This window comes from Centropristis striata, chromosome 22 (genome assembly GCF_030273125.1).
Source record: "Centropristis striata isolate RG_2023a ecotype Rhode Island chromosome 22, C.striata_1.0, whole genome shotgun sequence".
NCBI lineage: Eukaryota > Metazoa > Chordata > Actinopteri > Perciformes > Serranidae > Centropristis > Centropristis striata.
The window spans coordinates 27,358,666-27,372,121 of record NC_081538.1 but is presented as its reverse complement, the minus strand read 5'-3'; the positions used below and the strand labels follow the sequence as shown (position 1 = coordinate 27,372,121).

General features: G+C 35.7%; 1 protein-coding gene across 1 annotated transcript; it reads left to right on the top strand.

The window, feature by feature from the left end:
* Positions 1-602: 602 nt before the first annotated feature.
* Positions 603-9,408, top strand: slc35e3 (solute carrier family 35 member E3). The gene is made up of 8 exons (XM_059326419.1): positions 603-819; positions 2,133-2,587; positions 4,405-4,515; positions 4,621-4,680; positions 5,775-5,873; positions 5,979-6,061; positions 7,019-7,103; positions 7,217-9,408. The coding sequence occupies exons 2-8, from the start codon at positions 2,186-2,188 to the stop codon at positions 7,316-7,318; spliced, it is 942 nt and encodes a 313-aa protein (XP_059182402.1). The 5' UTR covers positions 603-819; positions 2,133-2,185; the 3' UTR covers positions 7,319-9,408.
* The last annotated feature ends 4,048 nt before the right edge of the window (positions 9,409-13,456 follow it).

The window sequence follows — 13,456 nt, the reverse complement described above, 5'->3', positions numbered from 1 at the left end:
TAATAATAATAATAATAATAAAAATAAAATAATAATAATTTAATCATATAGCTACCTTTTTATTCTATGTTTAATATTAATATTATATTATCAATATTTAATTAATTAATTAATTAATTAACTATTAATTAATTAATTAATTATTATTAACAACAACAAACAGCAAAGAAGAGCATGGACTTAAAAATAAGAAAATAAATGTTTCCCCAAAAATATTTTTATGCTAAAAAAAAATAAAAATTTTAATCATCTAGCTACCTTTTTATTTTATGTTTATCCTGTACACACATTAAAAAAACATACAATATTTTATACAGAATAGTACAATATAAACGTTATCAAAATAATAATAATAATAATACAATTATTATTATTATTATTATTATTAATAATAATAATAATAATAATAATAAAATAATAATTAAATAATTAAAAAATAATTTAATCATCTAGCTACCTTTTTTATTCTATGTTTATTCTGTGTGGATTCAGCGCTCACGGTTTTCTGTGTGTAGTGAGTCATCTTGTCTCGTAGACGCTCTCCGTCATCCTCCGGTCCGCTACGGTCGCTGTTGCCCGTTAATCGACGTTAAACCCGGAGGAAACAGGAACACACGGGGCGGCTTGTAACCAGAAATCACGGCTGTTATCCAGCCCAGCAGCAGGAGAGGAGCAGGGCAGGAAAATCCTCCAGGACAGCAGCGGGGATCCGTCACTTCTAAGGCCGGGACTGGAGCTCCGACTGCCGGGTGAGAGAGACGCTCACTGGCGGAGCAACACGAAGCAGGGAGGCGGACTGAGAGATGGAAGAGACCCCCGGTAAACTTTTCTTATCGCGTGGCAGAATGACAGAAAGACAGACAGGCAGGCAGGGAGACAGACAGACAGAGAGACAGACCCATGGTGTGTTCAGACCATCTTAAAAAACTATTTAAACAACATCAACACACATCATTTAAGATATAATTAACCCTTAATAGGACACTCGTTGAAATACTTGCAAATTCCAAATTACAACCCTAAAGAATATTGGAGGATATCACATACAGCCAGAGTGTGTAAAAAAAAAAAACATACGGACCCGGGGAGGAGGGGTAATATTTTGAGAAAAAAGTTTACGGTGTTAAAGTGGCAAATCTAAGAGAAAAAAGTTGCTTTTTTTCCACTTTTTTCTCGTAAATCTGTGACTTTTTTTCTTGTAGATTTGCCACTTTAATCTAGTAAATTTGCAACTTTTTATAGAAATGTTAACTCCCTTCGCCCGATAAAGGGTTAACAGTTTAACCTCCATTAACTAGTTCCCTTTTTTACTGACTCACGCCAAACTTCATTTAAAAAAAACACAAATTTTACTGTTAACCGTTACAAACCGTGACACATGCTCTCTTACTTGTGTTATGGGAGTTGTTGAACTGTTTTCTGATTAAAAAAAAAACATTGGTGTAAAGTAACTAAATAAGTTTGCTGAAGTACTGTACAAACATTAAGTATACATTTGAGGTAGGACTGGGCGATATATATCGATATAAAAAATATATCGATATATTTTTAAATGTCATATGGAATTAGACCATACCACATACATCAAGATAGTTCTTTATTTTTCTTTCTTTATATATAAATGCTGCCCTTACTAGGGTTTGTCATATTTGGCTCTATTGTAATGTTTGTTACTCTTTTCTCACATAAATATATTTAATTCAGAAAACGATTGGCCTATTTATTATTTTATATGAATTTAACCCTGAAATAGGCAATTCTGCTGCACAATGAGAACTTTTACTTTTATAAATAAATTATAATATTGGAAGGAAGTTATCATTTCTTGCACTCCAGCTTTTGCATATCAGAATCAGAATAATGTTTATTGAAAAGTTGGTTTTAACTTGCATGGAATTTGCCTTTTATGTTTGGTGCATACAATACAAATATATATTAAAAAATAAAGGCAAAATACTGCAACAGCGAAGAATATAAATATACAGTAGAAGATTACAGTGAAATATGAAAATTATACTTTAAAATACGTCCACAAACATGTACAGTACACATGAATAAAGCTATTGTAAAAATGTTGTAGTTTCAACATGAAGTTTCAGACTTTCTAACATTCACCTTGTGTGTTCCTGCAGTGTGAAAAGCTCAGCTAAGTTAAACTAATCCAAGTGAGGAAACTTCCAGAACGATGGCTCAGACGCTGCTCAATCTGTCCCCCAACGGGCGCATCGTGGCCGGCCTGCTGGCCAACCTGCTCTCCTCCATCTGCATCGTCTTCATCAACAAATGGATCTACGTCCACTACGGCTTCCCCAACATGACCCTGACCCTGGTCCACTTTGTGGTCACCTGGCTGGGACTCTACATCTGCCAGAAAATGGACATTTTTGCTCCAAAGAGCCTCCCGGTGCGCAGGATCGTGTGGCTGGCTCTGAGCTTCTGTGGCTTCGTGGCCTTCACCAACCTTTCCCTGCAGAACAACTCCATAGGAACGTACCAGCTGGCTAAAGCCATGACCACGCCCGTCATCATCCTCATCCAGACCACCTACTACAAGAAGACCTTCTCCACCAAGATCAAGCTGACACTGGTGAGGAAAAGTTTAAGTCATCTTCTTAGTACAGTTATCTGACTGAAGCTTTTTTGGGGTCTGGTTTGTGCAGGATATCATGCTTTTTTTTTTAAAAAACTTCTCTTTATTGGGTTTTTTTTCTTTCATTCACATACAAAAATAAAGAAGGTACATGTTAATGTATGCTTGAAATCAACACAAAAGAACAGAATGATAGTAGAAAAAAAAAAGCAATTAAAAAAAAAAGCAAAAACCTTGGAGTCAAATCAAATATCAGAACAATAATAAGGTTTACAAATAAAATAGAGATTTAAATAGTAATAATACAACTTGGAGGATGTCAAGTTTTCTAAAAATGTACAGTTATTAATTTTTCATGGGATTATATTTAGTATAATAGTCCATAAATGGCTGCCATATTGTGTAAAAGGTATTTATCTTACCTCTTAGGGTGAATTTTATTTTTTCTAACTGTAAATGTTTCATTATATCATTCATTAAAGCTTGATAGACTGGAGGATTTTTTTGTTTGGATATCATGCATTTTAAGTAGATGTGCAATTTACTGTGATAAAGGAATGATTGTTGTTTATGAATAGCAACAATTGAAAATATAAGGGGGGAAAAATAAAATATAGGCTTCAGTCAGTCATGGGTTAAACCAGGTTGGGCCTTTAAAGACACAAGCACGTGGTAGGTTTATAATGGGAAACCAGACTAAAGCTGTATTCATGTCATATATTACATGTCAACTAGAGGTGGGCGATATATATCGTCTACAATAATATCCTTAATGTTGTTTTTAAGATATGCAATTTTACATTATCGAGTATTTATAATATCTCAAAAAGAAAACAAACTGATATTTAGCCCTTTTAATATCTCTACATTGAAGTTTAATTGGGAGTCTCTTAAATCTTTAAGTTTAAAGAAAATAAACAAGAGTTGTTGTTCTGAAACATTGTGTCCAGCCATAGATGTCCTGGTAAGCAAGAATCATTTTAACAGCTTTTTTTTTTGAGTAAAGAAAAGACATTTCAAAGCATATCGTCAGAATATCGTTATCGAGCAATTTAAAAAAATAATAAAGATTTTTTTTTTTTTGCCCATATCACCAACCCCTAATGTCAACATTAAATTCAAAAGTAAGACTGGGATTTTTCTCAGACAAAACTCTGATATATCCAACTTTACAAGTGCCTGAAAAACTGACAAGTAAGGACGCCTCATGTCAACCAAAGTTAGTCATTTGTGATAATTAAACTCTTTAGATTTTATGGATATAGTGCTGTATTGTCAATACAAAGTATTTTTAACCCTCACTCAACAAACTGCAATCATTAAACTGTCTTGATCTGAGGTTTTAATTGTCTCTGAGTGGTTTCTGAGAAGGTTTCATAGAGATTTTGGATGTTCTTTAAGTAGTCATGTCACAATAACCACATTTACATCGATGTATTGTTTCAAACAATTGCCATGAATTATACTATTGTTCTAAGACAATGTAATGCCACTGGTATTATAATATATGGCACAACAATGCAAGCACAGCCTTTTTAAAGATTTTTAAATTATGTGTGTGAAACTCTTACACAGTTAGCAGACGAGAGAAAAGAAGCAGCACGAACAGAAATGACAGCAAAGCATTTCTCAAAATATTTATTTTTTGTTCTTTCAGCTTAGGCGCTATAAAAAATAAAAACACTAAGGTGGTTCACCCAGGTCTGATAATGCCGGGAACGCCCTGCTGTGGTTTTCTGTAATGTTTGACATTCTCATGAGCTGTAAAATGTGTTTTTGTTGTTTATTGTTTTTCTACCTGTCTGTGTGTCCAGGTGCCCATCACATTAGGGGTGATACTGAACTCGTACTTTGACGTGCGGTTCAACCTGCTGGGGACGGTGTTCGCTTCTCTGGGAGTTCTGGTCACGTCACTTTACCAAGTGGTCAGTAAATATATGAACACACTTCACAATCAATGTCTCAGAGACGAGAAAGAAAACATTTCTGTGCCATTAACATGAATAAAATAAATCTTCTCTCTCTCTCAGTGGGTGGGAGCTAAACAACATGAGCTGCAGGTGAACTCCATGCAGCTTCTCTACTATCAGGTACAGTTTGATATTGATACTGTAATAATACTGCAAATTATATTGTGATTTAACAGTACAAAGGTCAATTATTACTCAATATCTCCTGATAAAACATCTTTATCAATTTGTTAACTTTGCCACAGTTACCCCACACACACACACACACACACACACACACACTGCCTTATGCATTAGTCATGCTGACAGCAGCTTTCTAGGGAAACTACTGATGACTGACCAGTCTTGACCTGGGACTTGATTTGTGACTTGTTGGCCTTTAACCCTGAACTTGATTTGGGACGTGTTGGTTTTTGACCCAAGTCTTAATATGGGACTTGTTCCCCATCATTGGTACCTGTTGGTCTTTACCTTGGACTGGTTGGTCTTCATTTGGGACTTGTTGGGTTTTAACCTTGGACTTGACTTGGGACATCTTAACCTTGACCTGTTGGTCTTTAGTAAGGACCTGTTTTGGCTCTTCTTGTTTTTGACCTGGGACTTGATTTTGGACTTGTTCCCCTTAGTTTTTTAACTGTTGGTCTTTACTTGGGACTGGTTGGCCTTGACTTGATCTTGACTTGGCACTTGTTGTCCCTAAACCTGGGACTTGACTTGGGATTTGTTGGGATTGACTTGTTTGGCCTTGACTGGGGACTTGATTTGTCACTTGTTTTTGACCTTGGACTTGTTTTTACACTTGGGACTTGAGTTGGGATTTGTGGGTTTTGACCTGCGACATTTGGCATTTGTTCAAAACCACTTGGGACTTGTTGGTCTTGATTTAAGGCTAAAATGATCAAATTTTTTTTAATCAAAAATGCAATATGGACGGACTGGACTTCAAATGGTTCAGCCCTACCTTCAATTGGGACTTGTTGATTGTGACGTGGGACTTGACTGTGGATTTGTTTCTCTTTACTTGGTACTTGACTTAGGACTTAAATGGCAGCTGGTTTAGACAGAACATACAGAAAGCTACAATTTTATACAGAACATATCAATGATGTTTCATTGGCTCAGAGTCCAAAGCAGATCAGCTAAAGGCCTTCCTGACTAACACTATGACTGTATTGATGGTATGTTTATATTAATACATATTGTGATGTCCTCAGGCTCCTCTGTCATCAGGCTTCCTGCTCTGCGTTGTTCCGATCTTCGAGCCGCTGACTGGAGACGGAGGAATATTTGGACCCTGGTCTCTGCCTGCTCTGGTCAGTAAACTCTTGCGTTAAGTTTGAACTCAAGAACTTTTATTGTAAAGACCCATATGAGTTTGTACATTGTCATAGTAACACTGTTGTCCTCTCGTTGCCCAGTTGACGGTGTTCTTCTCAGGTGTGGTGGCGTTCCTGGTCAACCTGTCCATCTACTGGATCATTGGAAACACCTCGGCTGTCACGTATCCTCAAATATATGGGAGCCCAAAGAGAACCTCAATAGGATTTCTAGGAGGGGGTTTTACAGATCTGTAGGGTTCCAGGTTGTTTTCAGCAGATGTGAAGCCTTCTTGAAGAGGTTCAAGGACTTGGTTTGGCTTATGGGGGGATTTAAAGGCTTTCAGGGATTCTTGGGAAGGTTTTAGGCCTTTGCAAGGAGCTTTTTAAATAGTTTTCAGAGCCTTTTGGGGAGGTCTTAATTCTTCTTTCTGGGATTTAAGGGGTTTGAGGTCCTCTTGGCTGGGGTTTCTGTTCTTGAAGCTGTCCTTCTCTGGGGTGGCTTTGTGAAGACCTCTTTAGTTTCTTTGATAGGGTTCCAGGACTTCTAGGTCTTTGGTTTTCTTTCTGGGGTTTTAGGAGGTTTCAGGGTTTCTTGGAGGGGTTTCTGATCTGAGGGGGTCTTTGGTTTTCTTGAGGAGATTTGATGGGTTATTAAAGAGCATTCCAGTCTTGCTTGGTGGGGGCAAGACACAGGGAGTCAATTATGATGTTGTGGTGTATTGTAGGTTTAGCAGTTCAGTTTTTGAAAGGTTCAGCTGGAGGTGATGTGCCTTCATCCAAGTGTTGATGTCTGAGAGGCATCAGAGACCCGTGCAGAGACCGATGGGTCATCAGGAGGAAATGACAGATAAAGCGGAGTGTCATCTGCATAGCAGTGATAGGAAAAGCCATGTGAGTGGATAACCTGACCCAGAGAGGTAGTGTAGATAGAGAATAGCAGGGGCCCCAGCACTGAGCCTTGGGGAACCCCTGTGGAGAGGCAATGCATAGTAGACAACTGTCCATGCCAGGATACACTGTATGAGCGTCCTTTCAGGTGGTCTTGGTAGGTTTCTAGGGTTTTTAAGGCTTCCTGGAGGTGTTGTGGAGTTTTTTTTAAGTGTTTCATGAGTTGTTGTTCTCCTGACCGAACTTTGCAGCTACAACATGTTTGGTCATTTTAAATTCTGCATCACTCTGATTGGAGGATACCTGCTCTTCCATGACCCGCTGTCTCTCAACCAGGTGAGTCTCACTGTGTTCCTCTGTGAATTCAAACCAACAACCTACTGGCTCCAGTCCCAACAATCATTTTTCTTTTCTCTTCCTGTCTTTCTGTCCTCCTGTCTCACTCTCAGGCTCTGGGCATCCTCTGCACTCTGGCAGGAATCCTGTCTTACACTCACTTTAAGCTCGCCGAACAGGAGGAGGGGAAGAGCCGCCTGGCTCAGAGACCATAGGCCGACTTACCTGTCAATCAAACTGCACAGACCCCTGCCGTTGGCCGCCGGCAGCAGAGACCTCTTTATATATATATTTTAAATTTTATTATGACTATTTTTTTAGAAGATTGTCATTGTGGTTCCCCGACATATCAACGCATCCTTCTCGTGGTTCTTTCACTTCAACGACGCGGATGTTTACGTTTTTTAAATGGAAATGAAAGCTCATCGCACCGGCAGCTGGGAAATGAAAAGCTTTGAAACTTAAAATCGCACAATCTTTGTTTTCATCCAAAGCAAAAGAGCATGCACGGCAACAGCTTATACACAGACGGATGCAGGAGGTCACGTTCAACTACATTTCTTCCCAGAATTCGCTGCTGTTTGTGGCAAGCTGTTGGATCGGATAACCTTCATAAACACTCTGTAACCAATCAGGAGGAGACTTAGGCTTTATAATCAGGCGGCTTCGCTAAATAAAGGGAACACGCCGGACTAAAGCACCAAATTTTTTCCACATGCTCTCTTTCACTGAAGGTTTCAATTTTTGGTAGCAGCCATATAAAGTCTATGAGAACCAATATATCTTCCAAGCCACTTAAAAGGTCAATCTTGGTGTCAAAATCTACATTTTCTGGGTCAAAAAATCATTTAAAGCTATTGAGAATATCACTAGATGATTATTTGATCAAATAGATATGTTCATTTTCACCCAGACTGGTAGGCAACTTGCTTCAAGTGCTGCAGCAGGGAAACCTGAGTGGAAAGTGTTTGGAATCTCTGTTCACGGGAGAGTGCGTATTAGCTGCCATGTACACTGCTCACAAAAATCAAGTGAAAGCTTTCATCTCATGTCAGATCTTGTATGTACATTTTTCCCAATCTAGTGATATTCTCAATAGCTTTATACGATTTTTTTGACCCAGAAAATGTAGATTTTGACACCAAGATTGACCTTCTAAGTGGCTTGGAAGATATATTGGTTCTCATAGACTTTATATGGCTGCCATCTCCGATCCACAATCTTGATGAAGTGGCTCCTACCCAAAATTAAAACCTATACTGATAGAGAGCACGTGGAAAATATGTGGTGCTTTTGTCCGGTGTGTCCCCGTTCTTCTTAAATCTGGTCCTAAGCCGCCCGACTAAATGTCTCCACAGAGTTAAAGGACTCTTTGAGCAAAGCACCAAACCTTCATCTGCTGCTTGAGGCAAAACGCAGCCGTGAAAACAATATAATAATTACGAAAATGCTCATTTTTCCTGCTTGCAGAAACAAATGGCAGCTCAACACAAAACACGGTACATCACCTTCTGTCTGTTTCTGCTTATTCACACTCGACGAAACCAACTATAGTGGTGGAAAGAACCTGCATTAATGAGTCATGTTGGATTTGTTTGAAGCATTTTGTCTGTATCTGCTGTTAACAGAGCACTTAAAGTTCTCGAAAAAGCACCGCAACAGTTTTTAATCGTTACACATTTCATCCTGGATGGTTTTTAAGGTTTACAGAAATCTTTCCTGGCTTTAATCCCTGTAAACAGTCCAGTCTGGTGTCATCTATATAAGGGATTTGTTGTTAAATGAAAATGTTTTTACTTTACAGTTTATAATTTTTAAAGACTTTTTGGCTGTATCACACCACGGCCACTTTCAAAGAGAAAAAAAGGAGCTTTTTGTTTAAATCTGTTCAATCATTTCATAAGCTTTGACTTTGACTGAGAAACTCAATCAAACAGTATTTACACATGTTCACACTTTTGAGCCTAGTAACAAAATACATTTCTGATGATTATTTATGACTCGGTGACACTAATCAGCTGGGAACATAGTAGCGCTAGTTGGGTTTTTATTTCTGTATTATTGTGTTTTCTCCACCGGACATTTTCTTCTTTGGGGTTTTACATGATTTCATTCAATAAAGAGATATTTAAAATGTAAAAAAAAAAGCTTATTTGTTTAGTCATACTATGTGTTTTATCCCTCGTCTCCAGTCTCTGAAATGTCTAAACATTCCTCTTTTATCCACCAGTGAAAGAAAAAAAATGTGAAAATTGCCTTGTCATGAGGACAAAAGAATTATAGTCATTATAATGTGAAGATTCTCAAAAAATTTTTATTTGGTATCAAATGGATGACTGAGCATCTCAAAATAATGAGGAATTTGTCAAGAGATACATCTTTACATCGTTATTTTGAGTAGGTTTTTCATTAATATAAGACATTTTCTCATTATTTTGAGTAATTTTTTCATTATTTTAAGAAATGTTCTGGTTATTTTGAGTAAGTTTCATTATTTTAAGAACATTCCTAGTTATTTTGAGTAAGTTTCTCATTATTTTAAGAATTTTTTTTGTCATTATTTTGAGTAAGTTTTTCATTATTTAAAAAAAAATGTATCATTATTTTGAGAATGTTTTTCATTATTTAAAGCATTTTTTTGTCATTTTGAATATGTTTCTCATTATTTTAAGAAAAAATATTGTTATTTTGAGTAAGTTTTTATCATTTTGAGTAAATTTCTCATTATTTTAAGACATTTTTCTCATTATTTTGAGTATGTTTTTCATTATTTTAAGAAAAATTCTTATTTTGAGTAAGTTTTTATCAATTTTGAGAAAATTTCTCATTATTTTGAGATACTAACCCGTTATTTCAAGAAAGCTTCTCATTTTAACAATAGACAGGACCCGCTGATTAAAACCCGTTAAATCACTGAATAAAGCTGTCAGTGTTCCTGTTATGCTGACACAGGATGTCCTGAAGGGCTGCGAGCAGAGCTGCTGCTAACATTCAAAATCCATCATCTGGTTAAAATATAGAGGTAAAAACCAACAAAAATCGAAAGTGTATCTTTAAATGAATAAAAAGTCGATTTATGACAACTTATGGCAGAAAACCTCAACACAGACGGTGATATGACGCACAGGTACCTTGATTAAAACTACAGATTTCTCTGGTTTAAAAATTGTTGGAAACATTTGGCATGAAGTAAGTACACAACTCAATTTATTTTTAATAGGAGGATAGGAAAAAGATGAAACATTTCTCCTTTACAAATTTGGATTAATTTTTCAGACTGTTCTATCTTTGCTTTTTTGTGAAACATTGGAAACTTTAACCTATTTGGTCCTCAAACAATTGTTTAAACAAAACTCCACAAAGAGTTTCAAGTGGAAATGACGGACTTCTTTTGGGAGCGGCTGCCACAAGCCAAGAGAACATGATTTCATTTATTATAACCACACCTCAATGTGAACAGTCGGTCAAGTGTCCAGCGTTCCTTTGGCTCTGAGCTTTCAGTACCACCCTGTGTGTGTGTGTGTGTGTGTGGTGTGTGTGTGTGTGTGTGTGTGTGTCTGTGTCTGTGTGTGTGTGTGTGTGTGTGTGTGTGTGTGTGTATCATTAACTCTGTGTCAATAAAGCTACAACAGCAGCCCTTGTTCACAAACACACACACACTCACAGTGACTGTGCTGGGAGGAAATTTCAGATGAATGAAGGAGTTGGAAAGAGTTTGTGTTTGAGAATATCTGTCGTCTCCGGGGAGGAAAATGTGCAGTAGAGCTGCTGTAAAACAACCTCACAGACTCTGTTCTGTTTAACTGAAGGTCCACTTTACTATTTTAGTTAATGGAATCAGTGTAACAGCTTGGTTGCTTAATTTAAAGTTACATGTCTAACAAATTGTTAAAGAAAAAATCATAGAAAAGGTAAAAAAAACAACCTCACATCAAAGAGATATAAACAAGATTTAAATAGATTTGTAAATAAAACAAGATTCTTACACACAAAACACATGAGGAGTCTTTAAAATTTGATGTTTTGTTATAAATTACAGTCATGGAAAAAAATGATTAGACCCTTTTTTCTTCAATTTCTTGTTCATTTTAATGCATGGTACAACTAAAGGTACATTTGTTTGGACAAATATAATGATAACAACAAAAATAGCTCATAAAAGTTTAATTTAGGAGCTGATATCTAGACATTTTTCTTGATAATAACTGAAAAAATTATCAAGAAAACCATGGATGTACCAAGGGTGGTCTAAAAAACTTTTCCATGACTGTAAATCGGTTAGTAATATAGCTGCAAAAAGTATTAAATTAATCAATTGTTCCATTGACAGAAAATCACCTGGAAACTGCTGATGGTTGAAATCATTTTTCATGTTAAAAACATTTCTTCATTCCAGCTTCACAAAACAAAAATTGCTTCTAATAAAGTTGAGGTTTGGGTAATTGTGACAGCTTTTTCCCACTATTTTCACTACTCGTGTCATGGTTCAGTGTCAAAGCCAGTTCTGCCAGACATTTTATATATATCCTCCTATTAAAGATAAATTGAGTTGTGTTCTTACATCATCCCAAAGTTTCCAACAATTTTCAAACCAGAGAAATCTGTAGTTTTAATCAAGGTACCTGTGCGTCATATCACCTTTGTTTATGCGTCAGTGTTGAGGTTTTCTGCCAGAAGTTGTCATAAATCTACTTTTTATTCATTTAAAGATTCACTCTTTCGATTTTTGGTGGTTTTTACCTCTATATTTTAACCAGATGATGGATTTTAGATGCCTGGATCTGAAATTATCAGAGAAACAAGCTGAGTGAATGTTAGCAGCAGCTCGGCTCGCAGCCTTTCAGGATATCCTGTGTCAGCATAACAGGAACACTGACTGCTTTATTCAGTGATTTAACAGGTTTTAATCAGCGGGTCCTGTAAATCTTTAAAACGATAAGCTTTCTTGAAATAATGGATATCTCAAAAATGATAAGAAACACTTACTTACTTAAAATAATGAGAAACTTTCATAAAATAATGAGAAAATTACTCCAAATGAGAAACTTACTCCAAATAATAAAAAACTTACGCCAAATAATACAAAACTTAAGATAAATAATGAGAAACTTGTTCCAAATAATGAGAAACTTATTCCAAATAATGAGAAACTTACTCCAAATAATAAAAACTTATTCAAAATAATGAGAAATATTCTCAAAATAATAAAATTACTCCAAATAATAAAAACCTTACTCAAAAACTTAAACCTTACTCAAAAATAATGATATGATTATATATATTTATATGTTTATATATATATATATATATATATATATATATATATATATATATATATATATATATATAAACATCATGCTAATGTTAGGGGTCAAGTTCGTCAAAATAATATTAAATATGGCTCTTAAACCTGTGCGTATTTTGGATATGCATGAACCAAGAAGTGCCTTTCTGTTTGCACAGAATACAGATAAAAAGGGACAAATGGACCTTGGAGACGAGCTGTTATTGTCTGTTTAACCCAAATAATTAGATAATTAGAGCCACTTGTAAATTGGAGAAAAGGTTGAGTCTGTGTCCAATAGTTTTAAATAGGCCAGAGGTCGCTCTGAACTGAGGAGAGTGCCAGTGACAAGATATGGAAATTTCTTTAACATCTCTAATTGAACAATCAATCGATTAATGGAGAACATAATCAGCAGATTAATCCATAATTAAATATAATCATTAGTTCAATATGAGCTCTAACTCTACATACTACTACACTAAAATCCTGCTTTTACATTGAGTAAAAATATTCTAGTGATGTTATATATGTTAGTATAATAGTCGCAAGGTATATTTTATACATTTTATACTACATTTTCTTGATTATACCTACACATTTTTACTTCAGTAACACTTGCAAAATAGTTTTTTTTAACAATGTGGTGTTAGTACTTTTACTTAAGTTAAGGATCTCCTCATCACGTGGTGTAATTAGGCTGTAGGGAGTAATAAAACACTCAGAATTTTGCATATATTTATTTTTTTAAAGCTTCCAGCAAGGTTTTACTCTGCACAAATTATGCATTTTTGAATGGCCATTTTTTACTAAATACTTTTATAGCAATAAAAGCTTTTTGCACTGCTCTCAAGTTGCCACAGAATAGATTCATGCAACTTAAAATAAATAAATAAAATAAAATAAACTTCTGTCAACGTCCTTGCCTTGCTGTTAAATGAACAGGTGTCTTAAACATTGCCTGTCAATAAGACACCGTTTTCATATATCAAAATATAAAATTATTCACGGGTTGAATAAAATATCAATTAAATGAAACCGAAGAATATAGAAATGTAATATATATTCC

Bases quoted from the DNA above. Each gene is read 5' to 3' on its own strand.
- slc35e3 (XM_059326419.1), top strand. From the start codon at position 2,186: ATGGCTCAGACGCTGCTCAATCTGTCCCCCAACGGGCGCATCGTGGCC. The intron at 4,681-5,774 runs GTACAGTTTGAT...TGATGTCCTCAG, and splicing joins TGCAGCTTCTCTACTATCAG to GCTCCTCTGTCATCAGGCTT. The intron at 5,874-5,978 runs GTCAGTAAACTC...CTCGTTGCCCAG, and splicing joins CCTGGTCTCTGCCTGCTCTG to TTGACGGTGTTCTTCTCAGG.